A 26,871-nucleotide genomic window follows, 5' to 3' on the forward strand; every position below is an offset into this window, starting at 1 on the left:
GGTCTCACACCTGTCACTTGCCCAAATGTTACACGCTGTCACTTTAAGGAAATTCACTTCACTTTCTGTTTAGGAGACAGTTTTCATTTCACAAGTTCTGATTCGTCACCTCATGTGGGTGGAAAAGTAGATGTACAGTACCTGACACCACAGTTTTATTTTTAGGAAGGGGTGAATGTGCAGGTCTTTTGGGAGATTCTGTGCTGCAGCCTGATGTTGTGAAGCAGGCTGATGAGGAATAAAATCTCCTCAGGTCTGGCATTTGGTGTTTGTCTTCCTATCCTCGCACAACCCCGGCTTACCTGCGCTCGGTGCGGCCGAAGCAACTGCTGATGAGGTGTAAATGTTTGGCGTGCTGAGTCGGAGGTGTGTGTTGCAGTGCGTCTCTTCACACTCCTGACACAACATATATTCAGCAGCCTGTCGATGACGTCTGTCTGAATTAAAAATATCACCTTTGGTATGACTTGGCATATGGTAATTCATGCCACAGTCTGCTGTGCCAGTTCCATGGCGAGTGTGACCTTAATCACATCTCGTACGGTGATACATGGGATCGGAAATGAGACCGAACAGAAAGCTGAATGAACTCTGGCTTCCTGTGCAGGGAGGCACAATTTATGAAATGCTCTCATCTGTATTCTGTCAGATGAATCTAAAGATTAAACAAATGGATTTTTTTAAACACTTATTTGCTTCCTTGTCAAGAATTAAATAAGAACAATAGCACTCATTCATATCTGTATGCTAAAAACAAAGCTAAATCCAGTCAGAAAGCTAATAATACAGGAAACCAGCTAACTTGACCGTCCAAAGTTTAAAAAATACTGACAAATAAAAATACAGCTGAAAGTACGAACCAGAACCATGACGTGTATAAACATCTATGCAAAGCCTGCATTTCAACGTACACCACAAACAAACAAGATGCATCGCTGTTGCCTGAGTGCGAATATGATAATGAACTGATAACGATTCCTGGAACCTTAAACTGCCGGCGCCAGCGGTGGGCTTTTTGCTGTCGATGTTTACGGCTCGTGTCGACACGCTTGTTGAGGTCTTGTGAGAAAATTCGCAAAAAATCGCACGAGCAATCACCGCAAAGAGCTGGACGCCAACACGTTTCGTTGTCAGCAAACTGCACCAACTTTTGTGACCAGAAATAAACGTGTCGAGTGATTCTGCTAATGCGTCGATCCGTACGCCTCCACCGAGCAGTCAGGATGCAGTTTACATCCGTCCATGCCTCTCCAGACCTCACCTCTGACCACGATAACATATCACCACATAAGAATTTCAGATTAGACGAGGTGAACGTTTGTGCCCCCTATGCATCCACCAGAATATAACCGCCATGACGCCACAGTGGCCACCAAATCCAATCAGCTCATCTTTGACTCAACGTGAACGTTTGTGACGAATGAATGGGCCGGACAGACCGACAACCTGAAAGCATGATGAGGCTAATAAGTCGTTTTTCTAATAATGAACGCAAACACCGCAGTACAACTCGATCTGGCCACTAATTAGACATTACATCTAGCTGTACGGAGGCTCATTTCTGCCACATTAAAAAACTTTAAGCACAAGTTTTTAAGACAGGTTTGACATATTCTTATTTTCAGGCACTAATTCAGAAACAAAAATCATAAGTCAAGGTATGAGAGTGTCTTCAGATTTATTCTGAAGCGTCAGAAATGGGCCTAAAACAGCTTCCATAAATTATTAAAACAAATGTGTTCGTTTCACCTCCCGCCTTCTAGATCTAAAATGTGTCCCTGAAGCATGTGTGGATATTTTCAGAGCAATCAATAGCTTTAAATGCCAGAAACTCGGCGGCTAAAAACTACGGCCTGAGTTGCTGATAAGCAGAAGCATCCCTGTTTGAATCCCACTTTCAAAAACTGGCTTGAAGAAATCATCTTAAAGTGGAATATAGGCTCAGAAATTCCTTCGATCAACAGCCTTGTTTGTGTGAAATCAATCCCCTCGTGTCCCTCCCTGCAGGACGGGGACCAGTGTCTTTTATTCTTGTGAGAAATGAGAGATATTCAGAGGATCTTGGTAATCTCCACACTCCTTAGGGGGATTAGGGGCAGTCGAAGACAGGTTTTATTATACAAGGGAGGAGGAAGGCTGGTGGGGGGATTAATCCACAAGTCCAGATTTATACAGAAACCTGTCGACTGGATTGAAGATTTCAGGGAATGTGTCGATTTTGTTGAAAGGGGAGAAAAAAAAAAAGCATCTTTGCTCGACAGATCATTAAATGCCTCCTCGCTTCTGTTCTGTGCCGTCAGACCTTTTGTACTGCGGCTGACAGATAAATCATTATGGAATAAAAGTATAGGAAACACATTCAGCTCTTCACTTTAGCGCATAGCAAAATATTTTAATGTAAAAAAGAAATTGAAAGTAGTAAGTATAGATATAGGACGCACACAAGTTGTAAATCACTCACGACTCTGTGAGGCCGGTAATGGAAGCAGCCTTCACATATTTGTCAAAAGCTTTTCAGAAGATTTCTCCGTAGTTTGTGTGGGTAGATGCAACCTTTGCAGGAGTACAATCTCCCATTTATCCTTCCAATATCTGCGTGCGCCTAGAAGCCTGGCTGACACCTCACAAAGCCGCAAAGATTAAGATGTCAGGCAAAGGTTAAGGCTAAGATGTTAAAGCCACTAAAACTGCACACGGCGGGTCACCGTCCTCGTTACCGCGTTTGTTGTGGGTGTTTCTAAAAACCAAATGAACTCCAGGAACTTTGGGAGGATGTTGTCGCCATAACAGCAGCCTTTAAAATAAATAAATAAATACAGATTTATTTTTTTTTCCTTTCTTGTGTGTGTGTGTATGTGTTGAAACCTACTTAATTTAATTTAAGTGTGAGCTCCAGCTTCTCACACAGTCTATCACCTAGTTTTCAGCAGAGCCACATCTTCACACCCTCACCAGCCCGGACACCACATCTCTGCTGCTCATGGTTCCCTCATCTCCACACCAGCATCCCTGGGGCTTTTCCTTTATCGCCCAAAATAGCAACTCATATCTGCGACCAGCGAAGATCACAGTGCAGCTCCAGTCTCCTCGCTCATCACTTCTGTCCTCCTCTAACTCCGTCTCTGTTTAAGCAATATCACCTGCTTCACTTTCAGCTATTTGCTCCTCTGTAGTCATCCCACTGCAGCGCCGGCTGAGCTGAAATGCAAATTACCGCTAAATGCAGAATCCTCCACTGCAGACGTTTATTTTTGCTTTTGGTGCGAAATTAAAGTGTTTTTTTTTTCATGAAGGTTACATTATCCAGGAAGAAATCAAAGTTAAATGAGCTTATTTAACAATCTCCCCATGTGACGTGCTATCAGATAACACGTGCTGTGAACTGGGGATGTATTTAAATAAAGTTGAATTGAGCTGAATTTAATTAATAAGAGTTTGATGCTCACAAACTGTCTTAATTATATCTGCATGTGTGTGGTTTGATCAGATTTTTAACCAGGAGTTAAGAAAGAAAAACGGAACCCTTGCAGTTCCTCAAATGGCCACTTGAGGCAGACTCCAAAAGTGAGTCAATCCCCATAGACTGCCATGTTAAAAAGTCCACATTTACTGCAGAAGTAAACATGTTTACCGCCTGGTTTTGGTCTCTGTAGCTAATTTCCCTTCTTTACAACAGTATGGGGAGCATGTTCTCATATAACTCACCCATTTAAATTATAGTAAGGCTCAACGTTGTGCATAATTAAGGGAGCGACAGATAGAAACCATCACAGGACCCCTTTAAACTGCTCTGTGGTCACGATGTGGGTGATGTCGTGGAAGGTTCATCTACATTTACATACAGTCTGGTTCATCCCTCACTGCACATGCTCATTAGCGTTTCTTCCAGTGTTACAGCCCCTCATGTGAATGTCACTTTTCGAGGCTCTCGGCAGGTCTTACAAATACAAAACCTCTGTGGATTAAAAATTCAATAAAATTCATAATAGAAGCGTTGTTTGCAGCTAGAAGCGTCGTGTCAGCAGTTTTACAGACGCCTCTCTTACGGTCGTAGTGATGAAAAATGTATGTTGGACTACAGGGGATTAGCAGCCAGCAACACAAAGGATGTTTTGGAGGTTTTTGCCATCAAGGCTAAGTGGCAGCTCAGAATCCAGCTCTCCTAAAACACCCATTGACACGTTTATTGCAACGCAAGCAAACAACCCAACGACGGGTCACTCCGTCTGGATCCAGGTACAACCTAATCGTCTTTTGTATATCGAGACATTTCAAACTAGTGCGAAAAGCTGAACCGAATCCAAAAATACAGAAAAGCCCTCAATGTAGATTCACAACCTCTTCCGATTCCAACGACAGCTGCTTCTCGACCAAACCTGAACCACAACGATCCGATAAAACGTCACCATGAGAGACAGCGTGACCAGAGACGGGGCGGCTAGGGAGATTTTTTTCCGTCTCGTTTTTGCCAGACAGTAATTCCCTCTTTGAGCCAACGGTTAAGGGATCCCTCGTGGGCAAAGAAACACCTTTAAAATGGATTTGCTCCAACTGTGCGAGTTATCAACGGCCTGGCTGTGTGCAATCGATGTGCAGTCCTGAGCTTGTTTTCAAAGTCGCTCAACCTGGCCGATAGAAACAGAGTCGAAGGCGATACTTCATCGACGGAGCTCATTGGAACAGCGTGAGGCTGAGGCCGAGCAGTAAACCCAGACTTTCAACGAAAAGCAACACGATGCGTTTTCAGTTTTAAAAAGATGAACCAAACATGATTGTTGTTGATCCACACAGTTTTTTTTTGTACGGGCCGCTTCTTCAGTGGCATAAATAGTTTCCATCAAGGCTTTTATCATGAGTCTGATGGCGTCCTTGATGGCGGTGAGTGAATTAACAAGGCAGATATTGATCTTTTGCTGTGAGTTTCCTCTGTAGCGTTTTTGATGGTGATTTAGAGAGCGAGAGAGAGACAATCAAAGAGCGACGGAGAGAGGACGATCGATGGTGTTTGCAGGTTTGCTGTGTGGAGAAAGGTGACAGGCAGCGAGAAGGGCATGGACGAGGCGGCGGATTGATCGGGAGCAAAATGTGACAAGCAGATTTAAGTCTACCTTCAGGAACAGCCATGCATGATCTCACACACACACACACACACACACCGCCGCTGATCGCGCTGTTATTTGACGTTGTGTATATTCACTCGAACCTCTCTGAGAACATCAGGTCTCGGCTCCATCGATCGGGTATCCGAGGACACCGAACATGTTCCCGCTTTGTACTCTTCAGCCTTAAAAGTCATTTTAACAGATATTTGAGTTGTATATAACGCATGTGAAGGCTGGTTATCATGCTCACAGTGTTGGACACTGTGGAAAACCTAAATCTAAAGAGGGTGAAGAAACAAGTCAGACGTATTTATCTGCTTTCTTACTAATTTAAACTAAAGAGATTAAGTTTATCTTTATTTAAATACATTTATAGATATGATTTAAAAGTAGCCCAATCAAATAAAATCACATAAATGAACTAGAACCACACCGCTATGGCTGCTCTGCATCGCTGGACCAGTTGGTTCTTCGCTCTGCATCTATTTGCTTTTTTCTTCAAACCCTGATGCCATAATTACTTTCTGCTTCACTAAATGCTCTAAAACGCTCAGCCACTCTGCTTCCTGCTTGAAACCCTCGGCCATACATCCAACCAGGGATTGACCTTCTTCATGTGACCCTGCCTCTGTCCCTGACACCAGTAAGAGGAGAGCTTTGACATTTGCTGCTCTTTGTCAATAGGTCATGATGAAAGCACAGATGCAGAAAGGCGGGTTCGCGTGGACGTTTATTGATCCGGCTGTCTCGCGGTTAGCTGTTCGGATAGATGATAGGCACAGGAGGAGGAAAAGACTGCACTGTTTTCCAGGAAGTACAACAAAGGCCGCTTTTGTGATGCGCTCTCGTGCGTCCATCCATCTCGTGCTGTCTGTTCAAGCCGGCGAAGATGGCAGGGTAATTCACTTAGCCTGCACTGTGGATGGCCATTATCCCTGGGTGGTGTGTCTGTCTGCGGGTGTGTTCTGCCATGATATCATCATAGCACTCACTTAAGTATATATCACAGCTGATTGATATCGTCTGTCTGGCAATAATTGCTAAATTGTGGACCTTTTAAGGCTGTTTGGCTGCTCACTTGTTACTGAGCAACACAACTGCTCTCAATTAATCCAATTTCTCAGTTTAGCGTGAAGCTGAAACCGTTACAGCTGTTTACCTCTGACACACAGCAGGTTTACTGTGGGTGATATTTTACATGCACGGTGTCAAGTTAATGCAAAGCTTCCCTAAAGAAATAATGTGACACAATGCACTCATGCTGCACATCACATTAAACAGCAGAACCTGGGCTACCAGAACATATCAGCCATGTCTACACGCCCCAAACACAACTCACACACCAACTAAATGAACTATCACACATGGACATGGACATAGCGCCACCCAGTCAACCCACTCGCCTCATTTCTTTGGTACTTTATGCTAAACGCACCAACAGGCCTCAGACCAAAGCAGACAGTCCACAGAGTCCAGACATGTCCATCAAAGCTCTCTGAGATCAAAGCATCAGCGAGAAACAACCCAAAGAACAGCACAAACCCAAACCGGAGCTGGAAAATGTCTCTTACCTTATAGCTGTTTAGCCGTGAAAAGTTTGTTTGCTAAATCCACATCGGAAGCAGTTAGTACTACTTCCTGTGTTACACTTAAATCCTTCCGGGCGTCTTTTGGAGGCTCCGTTAGCCTCAGGGAGCTAAGGAGTGAACAGCAAGCGGCTCGTCCTCAAGATGGCGTCCTGCTGATTCTGATTGGCTAACAGTGCTGTCAATCTCACTTTGGTGGCTATCGCCGCATTCTATTGGTTCTCACGATTCGAAGGCGGTGTCAATCACTGAAACCGACCAATCATGACGGAGATACAGCCTTGCGTCACCACAGGCGCTTCACAGCAGTCTAGAGTCAACCTTTGCGGAGAGAATGTTCACGTGTTGTCTCTGATCTGGGAGAAGTTTAGATCAGCAGCTGGATCATTACAAACACATCATTGTCCTGATTTTATTTTAACCTAAAAATGTTCATTTACTCTGAACCAGTAACATATTTACTAATATTTACACATCTGAATAAATCTTACAAGTCTTCCTTTTATTATGACGCAAGAATTATTCAAACAGACCTCGTGGTTGCAGATAAACTGTTTTTATTTTGTCATTTTCGAGCAGAGGCTGAACAGGTTAGGTGCAGTTGTGTCTATATAACTTAAATGTAAAGTTATGTAATCATATGGTCTCAAACAGACTCCTTCTCTTATAGGAAAATTAGACAAATCACTTGTTTCTCTTTCTCTGTCTTTCTGTGTATGATGGAGGCCTGTGTAATCTGATTTTTGCCTTTTGATTCTTTCCTTTGTTAAAGTAAATCAGGCAAATGTTTTTCTTGAGCTAGAAAGCCTGAAAAAAATCGCTAAAGTTCAGGAAAACACGATTTAAATGCATGACTTGTAGACAGAACAGGTAAAGTAAAAGAAACCTCTACAGGGAGCAGAGTTTGGGAACAGGCAGTGAGAAGGCCGGTAAGGGGTCATTAACAAAGTAAAGCAGGAACACAAAGCACAAGGCTGCAGCTCCGTCCCCAAAGGGCAGATATATGTGTACTGGAGGGCTGGGGTGGGGATTCAGGGCAGGTGTGTGTGGAGGTCTCACACAACAACAAAGAGCAGCAGATGTTAAGAACTCCTTCCAAACTTAAAGATGGCACCACCCACGTGACCAACAAAAGTAATTAATATGTTAATGCTAGTGAAAACTAAACAAACAGAAAACACCAGACTAGTAGCTTCTATCAGAGGTGAACAGCTGCGACTAGAAGTTTGACGTCTACATGAAACACAAAGACGACGAGAGGCAGCGAGGCGTTGAAGCCCAGGTGTGGTGATGGCTGCAGTCTGGTTGGAGGAGGAAACCGTGGAGCTTCCGGCCAATCAGCTGAGATCGGAGACAGGTGTGGTTTGGAGCTCCTCAGGCAGCTGTAATCACGTGTCCACACAAGACAAGGCTGCAAAGGATCCACCACAAATAGGAAAGCACCACCAGAGGCCGTAACAGCAGCAAACTGCCATGTGGGCTTCTTGAAATTAATGTAATAAAATGTCAGACAGGAAGTACAGCGCTCTATAGAGTTGTTTCTTACCATCCTTCCACACACACCTGACCTGTGACAATCACTCTTGGCTTCTATACATTGTTAGCAGTTTATTAGGGACACCCGGCTACAGCCAACACACCTGTACCACAAATCCTACCCTCATGAAGGCTAGAACATTCAGCTTTTGTTGAAACTGTTTGAGAAAGATGCTGATTCAGTCAGATGTAGTTTGTGATGCTTGTTGCTGTAGTTGGGAGGAAGGACCAGAACACAGGCGTTGAGCTCTCAAAAGGAAAAACATGTATTCCACAGGTCAACAAAATGAACAAAACAGCTTCCCAACAAGATAATCCCCCAAAAAACAACTACATTATTCTGGAGAATGAGTCACACCAAGCAAAAAAAACCAAAGACCTGGTTGTTGCCTCTCGCGGCTCTATAAACCCGTCACCTGAGGTCTGGTCCAATCAGGGAGGATTCTGGGGAAGGGCCTGATTTCCACCCAGCTGGCTGCGATCTCCCCTGATGGACAGCTCAGCTCACACACCTGAGTGGAGTCCTGAGTGATGACAAGTCTCCAAGCAAATCAGCACAACAACCACAACAACAAAACAAATCCAAACCTTCCTCTCAGCATCAACATACTTGTTAGATATCTACTTGGGATACATCGTGTTTATTTTCTAATGCATCTAGTCACGGATTACAGGAATTACACCAACTTAGTAATGTCATGTTGTTGTAAGATATTGGGGAAATGTAGTGTAGTTGGTTATTTATGGCCCTAATACACTTTGCATTAATTCTCTAAGGCTTCCCTCTGAGGTGGGAAGCAGAGGTTTGATCACGTTATTCTCCCGTTGTCTCTAAAATCTCTGAGAAAAATGAAGATGCATGTGCGACTCTGTAGTCAAAACTACTGCAAATACTTTCTGGACATTCTGCAAGGCTTTAAAGCTAGGCTAGTTAGCATTTAGCTGGACCAACAATGATGTGACTGTGTTTGATTTTACACCCAAAAGACCAACCGGTACCACCCATAGCTCATGCAGTGTATCATGGGGCTTGGTATGAGGTCCATCCCCTCCCCTCTGTGTCCCTTATTTACTGCAGATAACCAACAGAGCAAAAAAGGTGGGAAAGGTATATAATTAGCTGTCACCATAGCAGTGTCGCGCCATAGAGAGGCTTAAAGACGCCTCAGGTGACAACCTGTGTTTCTGAACCTTGTTAACACGTTGTGTCAACCTGCGGGGAGGAGCTTCCTCCGTCAGTAATCCTTACAATTTAGTCCAGTTTTTGAGCAAAGTCGTGACCAAAGTGCTGAAGCTGCTGCTGCGAGTGCAGAGAGAAGCTGCTCATGTTCTAGAGGATGCAGAGCTACATCGTTCTCCTTTCTTTAGACTAAAGGGATTATTTTTTAATGGAACACACTTCTAAATATGTCATGCTGAGATAGGTTTTAGGGTTTGAAACAACAATGACTTGAGAGGGATCATGTGGAGTTCACAGCTTCACCCATAAAAAATGCAACTTGCATAAATATTTCTGTGTGTCAGATGTGTGTGTCTTGCTGCAGCTTTTGTCAACACCGCAAACTTGCCTTCACTTAATTACACAGTCACTCACACACACACACACAGTCAGAGTGTGTATGTACAGCACACAGAGAAACCCACAGCCCATAAGGGATCTGATTTTGGGAGCCAATCCAGCTCCTAACAGCGGTCTGTTGGCCAGATCCTGTCCACTGAGAGTTCCTCGCAGTGTGAGAAAACCTAATGGAAACAGTGCAGGGCAACAGGTGGTTCAATAAGGCAGCATCAACAAGTCAGAAGACCTTCATATGGAGGAAGGTGTGCATCCCTGGAACAGGATTTAACGAGAATTTTCCAGAGCTGCAAACGTCCTTGAATCTGAGATCTGTATTTAGCTGTTGACTGAAAGCTCCCAGAAAACAAACTGCAGCCGTTTGGAATAAAAGAAATAAAATGTTCAGCTTTTTGCTCGGGCTTTATATTTGGTTTCTGTCTGACACTGTGAGGTCACCGTGATCTCTGCACACAAGATGAACGTTTTCAATTTCCCCTTTATCTATGTTGTTTTCCTTTTATAAAAACTTTTGCGAAAATGTCTGAATTTCTCCCGCTGCTAACTCCTTCAGTCGCCCCGCTGCTACGCCGGTCATCACTGAAGTCAATAGATAAGTGCGGAAAGCTGTGTGTTAGTTGAAAGGTTTCTGTGCAGCTAGGTTACAGCAATTTTTGAAGCGCCGTTAGTGGCAGATCAGAGCGATCCAGAAACAGGAAAGGTGCCGGAGATGAAAAAAACTCATTACTAGAGGTAGGAAGGAGCAAATTGGTGTGACAAAAACAAAAATAATTCCACATTTGCAGGATATTAAACGCTATGCATGCTTGGTTTGCATTTCTTTCCGTGTCATTATTCTCTAACACCCTCAGACACACTCAATGATGTTTTTCATTTAAACCTTAATCAGACTTTCAGTGCTCTCTGTAGCGCCGTGCTTTCTCTTCCTGCTCATATTTCTTTTTTTAACTGCAGCAGGATATGAGAAATTTGATGTATAGTTTCATCCTCCGTGCCTCTGCTGAAAAACGTGGCTTTGCAGTGTTTTTGCCAGACGGGGTTGTTCAACCTCTGTATCATTCACCGCAGGTATTGTCTCCAGCGCTGTTGTAATTCTGCTGAAGAATGAGGTTTGAAGAAAGAGGACGCTGCGGCTGTTTGACTAAAATAAAATCCATATTCATGCAAAGGTTAAAAAAGCAATAAACAGCGAGAAAGAGCTGCGGATGATCCACGGCCGCTCTCACAGGCTGCGGTCCTGACATCAGTTTTGGACCGAGCTGCATTCAGTTTTATTAATATTGCACCAGTTCAAAGCACATCTCCAGGCTCCTCACACAGGTAGAGGGGATTACCAAATGTCACAAAGTTTATAAAGTGAAAGCAAAAGTGAATCTCATGAAGCGAGTCCCAAATGGCTTGTTAGCAGATGCTCTGCACTGAACTCGAAGGAGCAAGGAGGGAAATCAATCTGAAGGAATGTTTGACATTTCAGGAGGTGTGTGCGTTTGCTTTGTTGCTGAGAGTTAAATAAAAGGATCCACCCCAGTGTCATGCTAATGTGATGTAAAGCTGCAGCCAGCAGGTGGTCAGCTTGGCTCGGTCGTGCCTGTGGGACCATTTCCTGACGTTTTCCCTCGATGCCTGGGAATTCTTTCACCGCTGAGCTGAGATATCTGCTGGCTCACATGTGATGTGGTAACTTGGCTGCAGAGGTGCTGGTGGGCAGCGGTCGGTAGCCAAGTCCCTAGCATCCTATTTTTATGCTCAGCGAAGCTAAAAACCCACCTCCTGGATGTTTGTTTAGCACAGCGTGGTATCAATTATCTCATCAGGTTTAACGAGGGCGGATGGAGCTGAAAAACTGATCAATCAACAGTTATTGATGATAAAAAAACTGCAGAAAAAGGTTTATTTTAACCCTCTGGCTGTGGTTAGAGTGTGGGGTTGGGGGATAGCAGATGGAGAACAACCAATAAGAGCAGCCCCTCACCTTCCTTTTCTCTGTCCCCGTCTCTGTAGGAATTTCTACTACATCACTATGCTACGCGACCCGGTGTCACGCTACCTCAGTGAGTGGAAGCACGTGCAGCGCGGGGCCACCTGGAAAACCGCCCTCCACATGTGCGACGGCCGCCCGCCCACTCAGGACGAGCTCCCCGCCTGCTACAGCGGCGAGGACTGGACGGGCGTGCCCCTGGCAGACTTCATGAACTGCCCCTCCAACCTGGCCAACAACCGGCAGGTGCGCATGCTGGCCGACCTGAGCCTGGTGGGCTGCTACAACATGTCCTCCATGAGCGAGCTGGAGCGAGGCCGCGTGCTGCTCGCCAGCGCCAAGACCAACCTGCGCAACATGGCCTTCTACGGCCTCACGGAGTTCCAGCGCAAGACGCAGTACCTGTTCGAGCGGACGTTCGGCCTGCGCTTCATCCGGGCCTTCACGCAGATCAACAGCACTCGCGCCGCCAGCGTGGGAATCAGCGAGAAGGTGCGGTGGCGCATCGAGGGGCTCAACGCCCTCGACGTGGAGCTTTACGAGTACGCCAAGGAGCTGTTCCTGCGGCGCTACCAGTACAACCGGCAGAGGCAGCACCAGGAGGAGCGTCTGAGGAGGCGTCAGGAGAGGCAGCACAGGCAGCGCATGCACAGGACCTATCTGGCCGAGCTGTGGAGACTGGGAGGAGGAGGAGGAGGAGGAGGAGGGGAGGAGGAAGACGAGGAGAAGGAGGTGAAGGTGGTGGAGGAGGTGGCCACCACAGAGGACTACAGCAGCCAGGTGGTGCGGTGGTGAGGAACGAACACCACAGCTCTGACTGCTCGCTGTCCAATCATTGTGCTTTACTCTCCTCCCTCCGTCTCCCTCTGTCTCGCCTCTGCTGTGGATCTGCCAAAACCCTCCCGGCCTCATCGCGCTTCGTCGGACTGCCGAATGATGTCTTAATATTTATGATGGATGTATTTGTCATGGCAACATAAACATTTTGTATTTATGTTTTTTCTTATGGCTATCTTTGGCACTGCAGTTGTGAAATGTATTTATTTATTCATTAGCAGGCGCTTTGAATGTCCTCAAAGCAGCGAAAACGTTTCTTAAATTCTGCTAAGAATTAGACGAAGTGAAACTGAAGAGACGAGGCCCGTTTCAGCACATCCTGGAAACGGTGGCCGACTCCTGGTGAAGGATCCTCAGTGTCATGTTTGTGATCTAGCGCCGTGTTGATCAGTGAAATCTTGTAGTTACTCTGTGGTGTTTGGCTTCATAAGAATATCAAAGCACAAACTTGGCAATAGTCTGCAGTGTGTTTTCTTCTCTTTGACTGATTAAGCTGCGACATACAGAAACAGTCAAGGCAAAAAATCTCGCAGGAAATGTGTTCAATAAAAATATGCAGCATCCAGTGATGTTAATTTGTACCTGATGGACTCGTGGACGTGCACGTGTTCTTGCCTTGCTCCTTTTTTCACAGCATGTTCTCACCATAAAAATCTGAAATCTCGGCGTGTGCCAGCTTCTTCCGCGTCCACACACATCCAGACACACTGACGCACGCCGACCGGGCTTCTTCTGGAGAAGCAGAGCAGAGCTGCGGGCCTGAAAGACAGACTGTCAGAGCCGGTTTCGGCGCTCTTACATCACTGAGACAGAACATTGGTATTTCCACCATTAGGGCATTGATCACGGGGCTCTTTGCCTCCAAATTGATCATTTAAAGTTCAATTGACCGTGACTCCGGCGCAGCAGAAAATAGAAGAAACCCAGCGGCGTGCCCGGCGCTTTTTCTCCCTCCTAATTTGACAAACATGCAGCTCAACGGACGGTCCGATCGCACCGCAGGAGAAAAACAATCTGTTCCAACACTTTTCCACAAGCAGCACACCTCTGAGACGTCAGGCGCTGCGATGATTGCTGAGTATTAATATCCTCGTTCTGGAAAATTGTGGCTGCACTTCCCGGGTGCCCTGCACAGGCATTCTGTTCACGGCAAGAAAAACGAGGATGAGGAGGAGATCAGTCAGGAGGCAGGAAAGGAATTGTCCGCAGACTAAAATAGCCTTTCCATCTGTAGCTGCAATCTCCAATTCGACTTGTACGGCAGCAAGATTAGAATTATATAAGCCTGTGACGATGACACCGGGTCCCTGTGCACACATGCAGGAGGCTGCAGACACCTTGACATGTTGGACTGTTTGCGTCTTCGGTCTTTTATGTGTGTCACAGCTTAATAACTATTTTAATTGTGATGTGAGTCGTGAAGCGCTGCAGCAGAGCGACACTCGGTATCCAGGATGAAAGTGTCTGCTGCCAGTGATAGACAAATATTGTAAAAGCTTCCCTAATCTACGGAGGATGTGTCGCTGTTGACAGGGAGAATGTGCTCCGGGAGGTCCGCATTAGATGAAGATGGAGGGATGTTTGTCTGTTCTCACACCGGGTTTTTTTGTGCATGGGTTTTATGTAACAGCGACGCCCTCTTCCAAGATTCCAACCTTTTGGTTCCTTTGTTGTCTTTGTGCAGCGATACAGAGAACAGCGTGCAGCCTTTTAAAGCGAGGAATGCGCAGGCTGCCTTGTTAGATCGCGGGGAAGGTGAACGCATCTGTACAGAGAACTCGGCTAAGTGCTCAGATACCTGTCGTTCACAGACGAGCAGCTGGAGGAGGTGTTGTTGTCGGCCTGTACAATCACTTCAATGCATCGCCGGGGAACAAAGAATGAGAACCGATACGGGCTCGTTTTCAAAAGTTTCTATTCTCAAAGTACTGTAAGCAAAAAAATAAAATAAATAAATCAAGGAAAGAAGCAGAAACGTTAAAATAAAGGAGAAAATGATGAACTACTGCTGGTTCTAGTCACTCGGTTTGTTCAACACAGCTGCATGCTTTGCTACAAACTGAACATATTTTTACTGTGTTTTTAACTTGCTGGGAACCAGAGCGATGGTTCAAACCTTCATGTCAGTGAGCAGCTCCACTGCTCAGCCAGTGACTCTGGTTCAGTTTGAAAATTCACTCGTAAAGATCTGGTTGTTTATGTCACAGACTGCATATAAAAGATTAGCATAGCCACCGTAGCATCACCTGTTGGTTTGTGCACCACCATATTGATTTAAAATCTGTCCATCAGCAAGAAGTGGCTCTGATCGGACAACACATCCTCACCCTGAAACACGCCTTATTTTTTCCAAAACAGACACGTGCTTTACAAAACTAACAACATGCCACGCTGACCGAGACTTCAAACTAAAGATCAAGACCATAAACTCAGCAGGAAAACGTCCAGTGAGGTAACACATGAAGCCAGAAGTAGGATCATCTTCTACTTCTTTTTGCAGCCAAAGGAGTCGCCCCCTGCTGGCTGTTTGACAGAATGCAGCTTTCACTTTTCAGACCCAGAGGCTACATCGACCTTTAACACACCATCTACAGGCTCTTCTGCTTGGTCAAGAAACACGACTATTATCTATTAACGAGAAGTTTTAATTCATCATTCCTCATCATGACGACAGCTCAGCAACAACCAGATAGTTAAAGGTGACAAACTCTGACGTGACAACAACACACTTTATGATTTTTAAATTAGTCAAAAAGATGTAAAGCTAATCTTAAAGGAGCTAGCTAACCGACACTCACCTTAGTTTTAGCTTATCAGGGATGATGTATAAAAATAAAAAAGCAGAAAAAAGCACAAAACAGCTGCAAATGCATAATTATTGGGACTGGAAACAGCAAAACAAAAAATGCAAAGTGGATTTTTCAGTAAAGTCTTAATATATAATACCTCCTGCTGGAAATTTTAGATCCTGCAGATTTTTTAAATGGATTTTTCTATTGGATCATAAATGCTGGCATATGAAGGGACTGACATGTGAGGCTCAGGTACTCTGCTGGGCTCCTTACAGGAAAAATGCGGAAATGGACCGGGAAGGAAACGTACAGCTCAGAAATGCAAACACACTCCAGGTTTCAGGACCAACAAAGTGATCCATTGTGTCCGGAAATTATACTCACAAGACTTCCAGTCAGAGAAAACAAAAGGTGGAGCAAAGGTCTAAGTTATTGCACAAATCTTACAGCTGGTACCTTTAGTTATTCCTGTACACACATCAAGGGGTTGGTTTCTGGCCAAGACAAACCTGTAAAAACCAGCACAGGGAGGCCTATTGTGTCTGACAGTGACACATCTGAGTGACTAAGCATTCGGCGTTAGTCATGCAGCAGGCACATCATCGGCTGCCTTGCTGATGACGGACACTTGCAGCACCGACTTGGCCTTCTGCAGCCAGTGTTCCCAGTGAAAGGCGCTCAGGAAGGCCCTCCTGAACTTGTCCCCAGAGAACGTGTACAGAGCCAAGTTAAAGAACGTATTGAGTCCCGCCAGAGGCCTGGAGACGATGTAGGCTGCGTGCACCGTGCGCTCCACCGTGCACGTCGCAGTCCCGCGAATTTCCACCCGCAGCGCACGCAAGATGTGATACGGCAGGAAACACAAGACAAACACCACCAGGATCAGCACCGTCACGCGCCGCGCTCGCATCCGACTGGGGCTGCTGATGTTGGGCCCTTTGCCCAGCTGCCTGACGATGCCGACGCAGCACATGAACACCACCACTAGGGGCAGCAGAAAGCCAAGCGCGGTGAGCAGCCAGCCGTACCACTGCATGCCGTCGTCGGATATGGTGCTCGCAAAGTCCGAGCAGGAGGTCTTGTTGTCCCTCACCTCCAGCGATATCATGGTCAGCATCGGCGTGACTTCGACGGCGGCGACGATCCAGACGGCCGAGCACGCAGCGACGCCCCAGAACTTCTGCTGCACCTGCGCCGCCCTCAGCGGCTTCATCACCACCACGTAGCGGAAAACCGCCAAGCACGTCAGGAAGAGGATGCTCCCGTAGAGGTTAAAGTGAAACCCGGCGCGCACGAAGCGGCACAGGAAGTCGCCGAGCAGCCACGACTCCTCGTTGGTGTAGTAGTACACGAGGAAGGGCAGGCTGAGGACGTAGAGGAGGTCGGCCAGCGCCAGGTTCACCATCAGGATGGTGCTGCTCTTCCAGGGGCGGAGCTTTGTCACATAAATGCTGATGGAGGTCAGGTTTCCCAGCAGGCCCACGATGAAGATGATGGAGTAGGTGACGGGCAGGTAGTAGCGATTCATCAGACGGTCCACGTCGGTGCAGGTGGGATCCATCGCTGAGCCCTGCTGAGGGAGAGGAAGGATTTAACGAGCCGGGATTAAAAAATAAAACCTCCAGACATTCTGCGGTTACACACCGGTCCTGACCCGAGATGTTTGGAATTGAATGAGTTCATCTGAGTGTGAAAACAGAACCTGAATTATGATTTGGAGAAACAGAAAACAGCCCTAACAGTTCAATAAATGAATAAGTTATAATCAAATCTCGGCCTACAAAGGGCTCACCCATGATCACAAAACACACTTTTTCTTGCAGGGAACCAACATTTGATTCATAAATGGCGACTGATTACAGAAATAGTCCGCCGTCTAACAAACGGTCGAGCCCTATCTGAAACCCAGAATTAGTGTAAAATGATTGCAGGCCACTTGGGGGTAGTGCGGCGCCGACATGATGTTATAAAACGGATGTAGCGTAGCGAGCAGATGGCAGGTTTGGCTAACGTGTAAGCAAGCAGATGCCAATTTACACATTCGACAGAAACAGAGCAGCATTAATATTCATTCTGAGTCGTGTCTCTGGCCCGGTGGTGGATGTCGGCGCCACGTTCTGCCTCTTTTTAGCTCCGTTTTTAGTCTCCACCAACTCCTCACAGCAGCTTGTTTAGCCGCCAAGAGTTCACGAGCTGGTTGCTAAACCTGTTAAATCGTGCTTCTGTCTGTCTTCTTGCTGAACGGGTAGAAAACAGCAACGCAATGAGAGCGATGAACCAAACGTTAAAACCAAAACAACATATCGATCACGAAATGTGGCGTTCTTGAACAATGTTTAACCTCGATGATAAAATCGATCCCTCTGTCTGTGGCTGTATTCATGCCGCATACGTTGTGCGAGTAAAAAAAAACAGAACAAATCATCATCGTTCCCTTTTCCCTCAGCTGTCATATCACTGTCAGAAGCAATTACTGCTGCAGGAAGGAAGGAGAGAGCAGGAGAAGAAACCCAGAGGTGAGCAGACTAGGAAAGAAACAAACAATCAAGCGAACGCAGTGGGAAAGAAGCAAACAGAAATCTTCTTTCCTCGTCAACAGCTTGGTTTCTGAGAGCCTCTCAGGATATGACAGCGCCCATGGCATCCTGGCTTGATGGCAGCTTCCTGTAATGCTGTCAGTGCAATCTGCTCTCATTATGGATGAGAGGAGATGTGTGAGGTGTCGTTTACACATCGTCTACTCGGAGATTTTATAAGGCAGGAACTTGTACTCATTAAAAAGCTTGTATTTTGGAAAAACACGAACCCCGTCTAGAAGATAATTTCAGTGTTACAGAGGAGTTCACGTGTAAAGGTAAAGTCTGAGGAACAGATCTTTCTACTCACTCTGAGCTCCAGCGTCTTCATCAGTGCACACCTTCAGCCTCTCATCTCTGTTTTCATTTCCAGTCCTCTGCCACTCCTCCTCCTCCTCCTCCCAGTTGTCCACACCCAGGGGAAACTCCGGCATATTTTCGAGGGACAGACAGACAGACGGACCACTCGTCCACGTCAGCGAACTTCCTGGTGTCATGGTCGAGCTGATAAAGCTCAAGGGTCGCTTTGTTTACAGCCCAGGTGAGACCGGGTTGTGTTGACTCAGGTAAATATGTGAGAAAAGGCGACACATCCAGCGTGTCTCAATAAATTAAATTCTCTCACACTGCTTTTGTTCAGAGAAATAAAGGCAGGAGTTTCTATTGAGGTCTCTGTGATGCCTTCAAACAGGCGTGTGATTACCTCAGTGTGACACCGCCCGGCTAAATTTGGCACAGACAGACCCTCGGCTTCTGATTAAAGCAATGAGGAAGTTTAGAATAATGTGGGAAACGAGCGGTTAAATATAAAGTGTCATGTGCGTGTCGTTATCTTCAGACCCCATACAGTACCTGTCATGTCAATTCCGCGTGTTTGTTTCACGTTAAATCAAACAGAACCGCGGTCCGTTTCAATCTCGTCAAAATATCTGTCAGGGTCCCACAAAAACCAGCAATTACTGACACACGAGCTGCTGCTTGAAGAGGGAACATTTCTAATCAAGCTGTGACTGAATTCACAGCTTGTTGTTGTTGTTGTATACCGTCACCCATCGTCATGAGCTCTGGGTCAAGACCGAAAGAAGAAGGTTGTAGATACAAGCAGCCAAAGTAGGTTTCCTCTGTCGGGTGGTGAGTAGCTCAGGGTCGAGTCACTGAGGTGGTTCAGGAACTAGGACACCTCTTGGGCACCTTCCTCTGGAGGTTTTGTGGGACCGCCCGACTTGATGAAGACCTCGATGAAGGGATGACGGACAAGACATGAAATGAGGAGCACTTACGTTGGAGCTGTGGACGGTCCTGAACATGAAACACCGGCACAAGACAACGAGAGACTCAGACACAGGTGAGGTAATGGGGAACAGCTGGACACGATCAAGACAACAGGAAGTAGAGCTGACAAAAAACCAGGACTACAAAATAAAAGCTGCCGACAGAAACAGGAAGACAAGAGACAGGAACAAACTTAACCCCAGAAAGAAACTAGAAAGTGATTCTGGAGAGAGAGGGACGTCTGAGACGACCCGCTTAACCGGCTGCTGACCCGAACCCAGATAAGCGGAAGGAAACGGATTGATGGAAGGATCGTCTTCGTATCTGAGGCAGCAAAGCAGCTCGTCTTACTGGAGCTTCCCGTGGCCCGGGGGGGAGAGGACGGAGGAGGTGCAGCTGATTGAGGCCTGCCACAGAAACAGGTGGCGGGTGAAGCGTATGCCGGGGCTGCTGGGCTGTCGGGGGTTTTAAGAGAGGCAAGCAGGTGGAAAACAGTCACCAGCGTGGAGCAGAGGATCCAGGTGATTGACTGAATGGGGGTGGCCAAGGAGGTCACTGAGGCACAGACTTGATCCGCCTCGATCTGGACCAGACCTGAAACACTCCAGGAGACAACACTGATGACGAGTTCAAGTGTGTTAAAACATCCTTAATTTTCTCACTTCGACAGACGCCTCATCTCCTGCTTGGTGTTCACCTGAACAGGTTGGAAGAGGTTCGATTTCCTACAAACAACAAACTTCTTCTAAAAGCTGTTTCTGCGTAAACCAGTCTGGATTCAGCGGCACACGGCTGCAAAAGTTCAATACTTAAAATAATAAGTTGTGCCTCTTTGTTAATTCATTATTTGAGGTATTAATTAGTGTAACTGTGACCCTTTGCACGTCTGCGGTGCACATGTGTAAATGAAACGTTCCTGATCTAAAGTCGTTTCCTCCGTCTCCCGTGGTAACCGTCCTCTCAGTGTAAAAACAAACACTGTAAGGATTCAGTGTGAATGTGTTCCTGCCCCGTCGGGTTCAAATGCAGAAATAAACCTCAACTCTTCACATCGAGCTGCCGTTTCCTGAACGGTCGTCCACCGACACGCAGGAATGTGTGTGTTTAAAGATCATTACACGGCGTTTACGTGTCAAGGCTGCTTCTGCTATTAACCCAGATCCACTTCCTCGTTCGCCTGAAAGTACAAAGACGCTACGAGTCTGTTTTCTCCTCCCTCGGCTGCCCTCGACATGCTGATCATCTCAGTGATGTCACTTTTCCCGAGATCACACGGAATCAAACGCAGCGAAAGCGGCAGAAGTTTACAAATGTTTATTTTACAAAAGAAGAGCTAGAAAGGATGTAAACAGAACTTTGGAGATCAATCTAAATTGTGACTTCTATTTTTTTATACTGTGGGGATGGTGCAGTCTTTGAAGCGGCAGCAGAAGCAAAGTGTTTATTGTACAGATAAAAATCATCTAAGTTCAGAGAAAAATTAATGTCAAAGATCAACCCGACGCGCAGAAATCCGAGCGCCGAGGATGAGGCGCCTCGGGGGCAGCTCGCCGGGCGAGGAGGGGGTGTCAGGAGGTGTTGATTGATGGGGGGGTTAAGATAGAGAGAAAGAGAGCGGTTCTGTCTACAGTTTGGGCATCCTGTTAGCGTTGAGGCGCATCGACACACAAGAGGAGCCGGCAGCGTAGCGCATCTCCCTCAGCATGCCGCTCCACTGCTTCTTATCGTCCTCGTACCTAACGGGAGCAAGACCAGAGTCACGAGTCTGAAACAACAAAAGCCTGAAATCCTCGGCTCCATAACTTGAGAAGACTTACTGCCAGACGTCAGTGACCTCTGTGGGAGCCACCTCCTTGTTCTCCATCTGAACCATGGCGAAGCCACCCACAGCGTACAGGGAGCCGCCGTTGCTCACCAGGTTGACGGAGCTCCTCTCCTGAGGGAACTCTGTGAAGGGCTCCCACCTGAGGAGAAGCAGCGTGAGGAGAAGGTCAGGCCAAGACGGAGCGCTCAGAGTGGATGGAGTTTGCTGCTTGTGTTGTACATCTCTGTGTCCTTTGTTAGTTTATAGCCGAGATGTGCTCATATGGAAGAGATCAGTAGTTAAATATACACAGAAATAAATGAAATAACCTCATCTGCTTCCAAAACAAGCCGCTCAGCTTCTACTAGCTAAAGCAGCAAATATGGCAAATGATGAATAAACCAACTGGAGGCTGTCAAGGCTGCATGTAGCTGCTATCTAGCTAACTCACTGAGCAGATTAATATTTAGCATCGAGTGCAGAAGGAAGCAGAGACAAGACAGCGAGTATAAAATATACAGAGTCTGGGGGCATGTGATGAGAGGAAATCAAATGTGACAGTAAACGGAAGTGTCACGGGAGAAATACCAGAATGAGATCATGAGAGGGTAAAGAAATAAAGAAGTGACTCACAACCACCACCGCTACGGGCCTCCGTAGACGTGGTGGTTGTGAGACTGATGTGGTTTGATGCACCGTTTGTCCTCAGCTAAAAGGTGAAACAGCTGCAGACGGGTTCCTACTTGTTTGTTGCGAAGTCGTAGGCTTCACACGTGGCGGTGAGGCCGTCCTCGTTCACTCCACCGGCCACCACCAGCTTGCCGTTGTGAATGGCGGCACCGAACATGGCTCTGGGCGTCTTCATGGCCGCCTGCTCCCGCCACTCCGACTGCTTGTGGTTGTACGCAAACATCTTGTTGAGGGCTTTGCTGTGGAGACGAAGGGAGGAAGACGTCAGCCAGGAGCTTCCACAGTTCAGAGAAATTCTTAGAAAAGCCTCGTCTGTTCCCACAATCACACAGCTGGAAGCGAAGATCGTTTTTAATAAATTGCTTTTATAATTTTAACAGCCTCCTGTATTCATCCAGACTGGCAGCGCATTCAGCATGAAGCCCTCATGAGAGCGTCGCTGAGTTTTCTTTCTAAAAGGACACAACCTCCCCAAACAACAACCAGCAGGAGAGCAGCTCCACCTGAGAGAGAAGCTCCACCTGAGAGAGAAGCTCCACCAGCTGCAGAGGGCTTCACCAAAAGAAAAAGACAGAGACGGAACAAAGGAAAGGAATAAAAGAGAAGTAAAAGACGTATAGATACCCTACAGAAAGGTGTGATCAGATGTGTGGTTGAGCTCCTTCACACTCATTTTTTTAGTTCTTATCAGATCTGATTCAAATTTACAGACTAAACATGTCTTATTTTGACGTCTTTTTAACAGAGCGGTGATTTAAACTGTACTTGATGATTAAATAATATCTTTGTAGGACATTTTATTGCATTTAAAGGTACCTTCTGGAGTTTTTTGCTGAGCTGGTAAAACAGCATTGACAACAAATGACCTGATTTCATTTCCTTCCTCGTTCAACATGACCTGCTTTGCTTTGTTTACATCATGGATTTTTGTGGAGCTCCTGTTGCTGATCATTAAGTAGATCTGCAGTGAGCGTCCACGACGGCACGAGACGGTCGAGATCGTGACGGCTGAGCTAAATAAAGACAAAATGAGTTCACACTCAGGCAGGAGGCTACTGAAGATATCGATGACATCATTCTGATCATGTGTGATGGATGTTGGTGCAGCATCTTAAACACTGTTGGCGGACGTGATGGTGGAAAAGACTGCAGTGAAACCAGAAGAGCTTCGTTCATCTGAGACTTGTGATGGAAATCTACCAGACCACGAGCCTCGGGCTGCTCCGACACGGCGGTAGAACAGCTCGTCGTACGCAGTTGCACTTACTCAACGTCATTTTGTCCGGTCTGATCTCCGGACCAGGAGGAGCTAATGGGAGGAAATAACACGGATGATGTCATGGTGATGTCATTGGGCTGATCCAGGATGGTTTTGGAACACAAGGTCTGAAAACTCATTTAAACATGTGATCAAACTGTGATGTTCTGATTGAGGTTTACAGTCTGGAATACAACTTAGTTCAAGCTGGAGCCTTTAAAGAAGTGACATCATGACACAAACGAGGCCAGATCGGCTTATTATGACTGGTTATGGGTATTCAGCAAATAGTAAACTAGACAGAAATACCTGCAGCCCTGTGTAGCGTCTGATTGGCTGAGCAGGCTGCGGCTCACCTTTAAAGTGCTGCAGAGTCTCTCAGAACATGTGAAGCAAGTAAAAGCACAAGAACAGTCCACTGATGGTAAAAAGCCACATGTTTAACCACCATGATGGTAAATGCTGGTTCAGCTTTAGTTAAGCTCAGTCTGACTACCTGGTTACTCCTAATCCACTCCTCCAACCTCTACGTTGCCCTCTTATGTCTTCTAGTAGCTATAATAAGGAGGCCTATAAGACATGAGTCTGGTGACTGAGCTGCACTATGAGACATGTAAACTGAGGACTCATATGAGGGACGTAAAGTAAAGCGTCTCGGCCTGTTGAACTCTGATTTTCAGGTTCTAATCTCTACATTTTGCTCTTGGTTTTCTCACAGGCTGAATTGTTTCCCTGCTGGTTTTTAATTGTCTGTCTGGTGGGAGCTTTCACACCTTCCTCCTTCAGGTCCCAGCTGAAATTCAGAGCAGGAGAAGCGCACCTGTTTCCTCTTGATGACTATCCTCCGCTGACAGCTGAACCGAGCTGACTGATTGGTCTATTATTAGTCTCAGCATTAAATTTTTTTTTCTCCATAAAGCAGTGCATCTCTGCCGCTTGCGTTACAAACATCGCAGGACACGTGTTCGCCGCTGCGCTCTGAGGCCGAGGGAATAAACAGAGCATGTACTCCGAGTGTAACAGGACACCTACAGGAGCAGTACTTTCCATTATTGCAGCATATTAGAGTGCAGCCCTGGATGGTAGCGCCGTTGTTGTTGTTTGTGATGTGCCATGCAGCCCTGCAGGCCGGCAGGATGATAGACCACAAACAGCTGCAACACACACTCACACTCACACACACACACACACACACACTCCTTAACTCACTTGTCGTCCGTCTTCCCTCCGATGCAGTAGACCAGGCCTTTGTGGGAGACGACAGCGTGGCCGTGGATCTTCAGAGGGAGCTTTTTGGTCTCGTTCCACTTCATCTTCCTGAGAAACGGGGACGGTTTCAAACAAGCGGATCTCATTAGGTGTTATTTCCCTGGCCTTTTGTTTCTGCCGCGTGGCTCAGGAGTTTTAAACCGACGCACGCGTGATGAATGTAAATAATTTCAGTGTCAGAACATGTAAAGACGGAAACGGCTCGATAATTACGGGGAGAAATAACCGGAGCAGATAAGGAAGGTGCGATTGCATCTAACAGCAGTAATTATATCTAAACACCACACCTTCCCTTATTTATTTATTTAAAGAAAGCAATCTAGATTATTTCCTGAAGTTAATTACCACCTGAAAACCTGAGAAACAACAAGAAAAGCATTAAAAGAAACGCTGCTACTGACTCGACGTCGTAGCACATGACGGTGTCCAGAGACTCGTTGGTCTGCAGGTCTTTTCCGGCCACGGCGAACAGCAGACTCCCGCTCTCCCCGATGTTGAAGAGGCATCTTGGAGAGGGCATGGGCGGCAGGGCGACCCAGTCGGATGTGAGTGGATCCAGCTGAGGAGGGTGAAAAACACATTAAAGCTCGAGAGCCGAGGAAGCAGCCTCTTAGCAGCCATTAGCTCCACACGGATCTCAGTCTGCATGATATCCACGTATTGATTATGCTGTAAAATATAGTTATTCAAGGCCTTTATCGTGTCCTTTAGCGTCTGCGCTGCTCAGGCCTGATGGGCAACGGGGGGAACATAATCCACCAAATGAAAGAAGAGTCGGTTTTTGTGGTTACATGCTAAAAAAATGTTCATTTGTGGCTTCATTAAAGCACCAAAATGAAGGCTGAAGCAAGGTTCCAGTGGGCTTAAATACCTCCTGAGAAGACAACTTGGTGAGCAAATGCTAAGTGACTTATTTTCGGACAACAAATATGAAACTGGAGGCAGGAGACAGTCGAGGAAACTCATGGTTTCTTCAGGACTGAGTTTGAAAGAGGACAGCTGATGCACACGGCTCTATTTATACTGCAGCAGATGCACATCGATGGACAAAATTTGTGTCAAGTGTCCTCTTGTAGACCCTTGTGGACAAACTGGCCTTTAGCGTGGATTAGCATAAAAAACAGGAGGTGAGAGGAAACGGTGAGCATCTACTGGCAAAAATGATTAAAACACCTGCATCTCAAAAGCCAACTAGTTGTTAGACCTCTTTTTTATGTCTACTTAATGTATACAAACGCGTCAAAACAACAGGGCCATGCTAGCTACTTCCACCCCTAATGCTAAGCTAACTGATTTGAGCTTCACATTTGGGGTACAGACATGAAAGTGGTATCGATCTTCTCATTCGCAAATCAGAATATTTCCTCAAACAACATCTTGAAGTGAAACCCTGCTTACCAAATAGAAGTAACACTGCAGAGGCACGTCCTTGTTTTCTTCGTCCACAAACAGTCCTCCCATGATGTACAGCTGGTTCTTCTGCGACGCCAGGCTGACGTGGTTGCGCGGCACCTGCTCCGACATGGCGGCCAGGAAGCACTCGTTCTCGGTGACGTCGTACGCCACCGCCGCCGTGTCGTTGATCATCACGATGAAGTCGCGTGCGAACATGCCGTGTCTGCGGTTGTCGTTGAGGAAGCCGGGGAATGGGCTCTCCTCATCCTCGCCTCCTTCCTTGTCGGCCCCCTCCTCCCCCTCCTCCTTCTTGGATTTCTCCGGAAGCTTCCCCTTGAAGGCATCCCTGATGACCTGGATCGTCTTCTGAAGCTCCGGGTCGGCCTTGATGATGTCGTCGGTCTCCACTCTGTCTTTGAAGTACTTCTCGGGCAGCAGGCGGAAGCGGATGCAGTTGAACGCATCCTTCAGGACCTTGGTGCGCTCCTTGTCGTGGCGGACCCAGGCCATGACCGCCTCGAACACCAGCTCCTCCTTCTCCACGTTCAGCGAGTCTCCGCCGATGACAGCGAAGAGCTCGTGGGCCGCCAGCTTGAGGAACTCCTCTTCCTTGTACAGCAGCTCGAAGCGGTCGGCGATGAAGTTGCGTGCAGCCACGGCGAGCCGGGGACAGCTGAGAACCAGGCCCATCCTGAAAATGGCCATGCAGTTACCCAGAGACAGCTTCTTCTGGAGGTAGTTGACACACACGGTGAAGACGGAAGGAATCTGGAACCTGTTGGCCACAGATATTATATCCTGAACGTTGTCATCGGTGAGGTCGATCTCCGCCGAGTAGAGGTACTGGATGATCATGTCCAGGATGGAAGGGTTAACATCGTCCAGGACCACCTCCTTGGTGTTCTCCACCTCCTTCCCATCCTCGGTGAAGAAGATCTCCCTGAAGTACGGGCTGCAGGCGGCCATGATCAGCCGATGGCAGGGGAAGCTTCGGTCGCCCACCTTCAGGGTGCAGTCCACAAACTTGTTCTCGTTGAGCAGCTCCTTGAGGCCGTCCTGGAGCAGGGTGCTCTGGAAGAGGCGCAGCTCCTCCTTGATGGCGTTGGGGTCCATTGTGTGTCAGGAGGGGAAACAGTGGGCGAACAAGGGAGAGAGGAAGGAGACGGCGGCCACAGGTCCTCTTGGCAGTCGGTCCTGGCT

At 46.8% G+C, this 26,871-nt stretch overlaps 3 protein-coding genes across 3 annotated transcripts in view; 1 reads left to right on the forward strand and 2 right to left on the reverse strand.

The window, feature by feature from the left end:
• Positions 1-13,190, forward strand: part of LOC103354587 (heparan-sulfate 6-O-sulfotransferase 3-like) — a 21,432-nt gene extending 8,242 nt beyond the window's left edge. Inside the window, exon 2 of the mRNA XM_008278021.1 lies at positions 11,802-13,190. Within this exon, the coding sequence (XP_008276243.1) occupies positions 11,802-12,573 (772 nt within the window). The 3' untranslated portion in view covers positions 12,574-13,190. The remainder of the gene's footprint in view (positions 1-11,801) is intronic.
• A 2,800-nt stretch (positions 13,191-15,990) lies between these two features.
• On the reverse strand, positions 15,991-16,968 carry LOC103354607 (2-oxoglutarate receptor 1). Its single transcript, XM_008278044.1, has one exon. It carries the CDS (start codon positions 16,966-16,968, stop codon positions 15,991-15,993), a length of 978 nt encoding a protein of 325 aa, XP_008276266.1.
• A 3,586-nt stretch (positions 16,969-20,554) lies between these two features.
• Positions 20,555-26,871, reverse strand: LOC103354588 (kelch-like protein 41). The gene is made up of 6 exons (XM_008278023.1): positions 25,675-26,871; positions 24,678-24,835; positions 24,217-24,324; positions 21,803-21,988; positions 21,073-21,219; positions 20,555-20,991 (listed from the first exon to the last, which is right to left on the reverse strand). The coding sequence occupies exons 1-6, from the start codon at positions 26,782-26,784 to the stop codon at positions 20,880-20,882; spliced, it is 1,821 nt and encodes a 606-aa protein (XP_008276245.1). The 5' UTR covers positions 26,785-26,871; the 3' UTR covers positions 20,555-20,879.

Source organism: Stegastes partitus, unplaced genomic scaffold (genome assembly GCF_000690725.1).
Source record: "Stegastes partitus isolate 25-593 unplaced genomic scaffold, Stegastes_partitus-1.0.2 Scaffold113, whole genome shotgun sequence".
Lineage (NCBI taxonomy): Eukaryota > Metazoa > Chordata > Actinopteri > Pomacentridae > Stegastes > Stegastes partitus.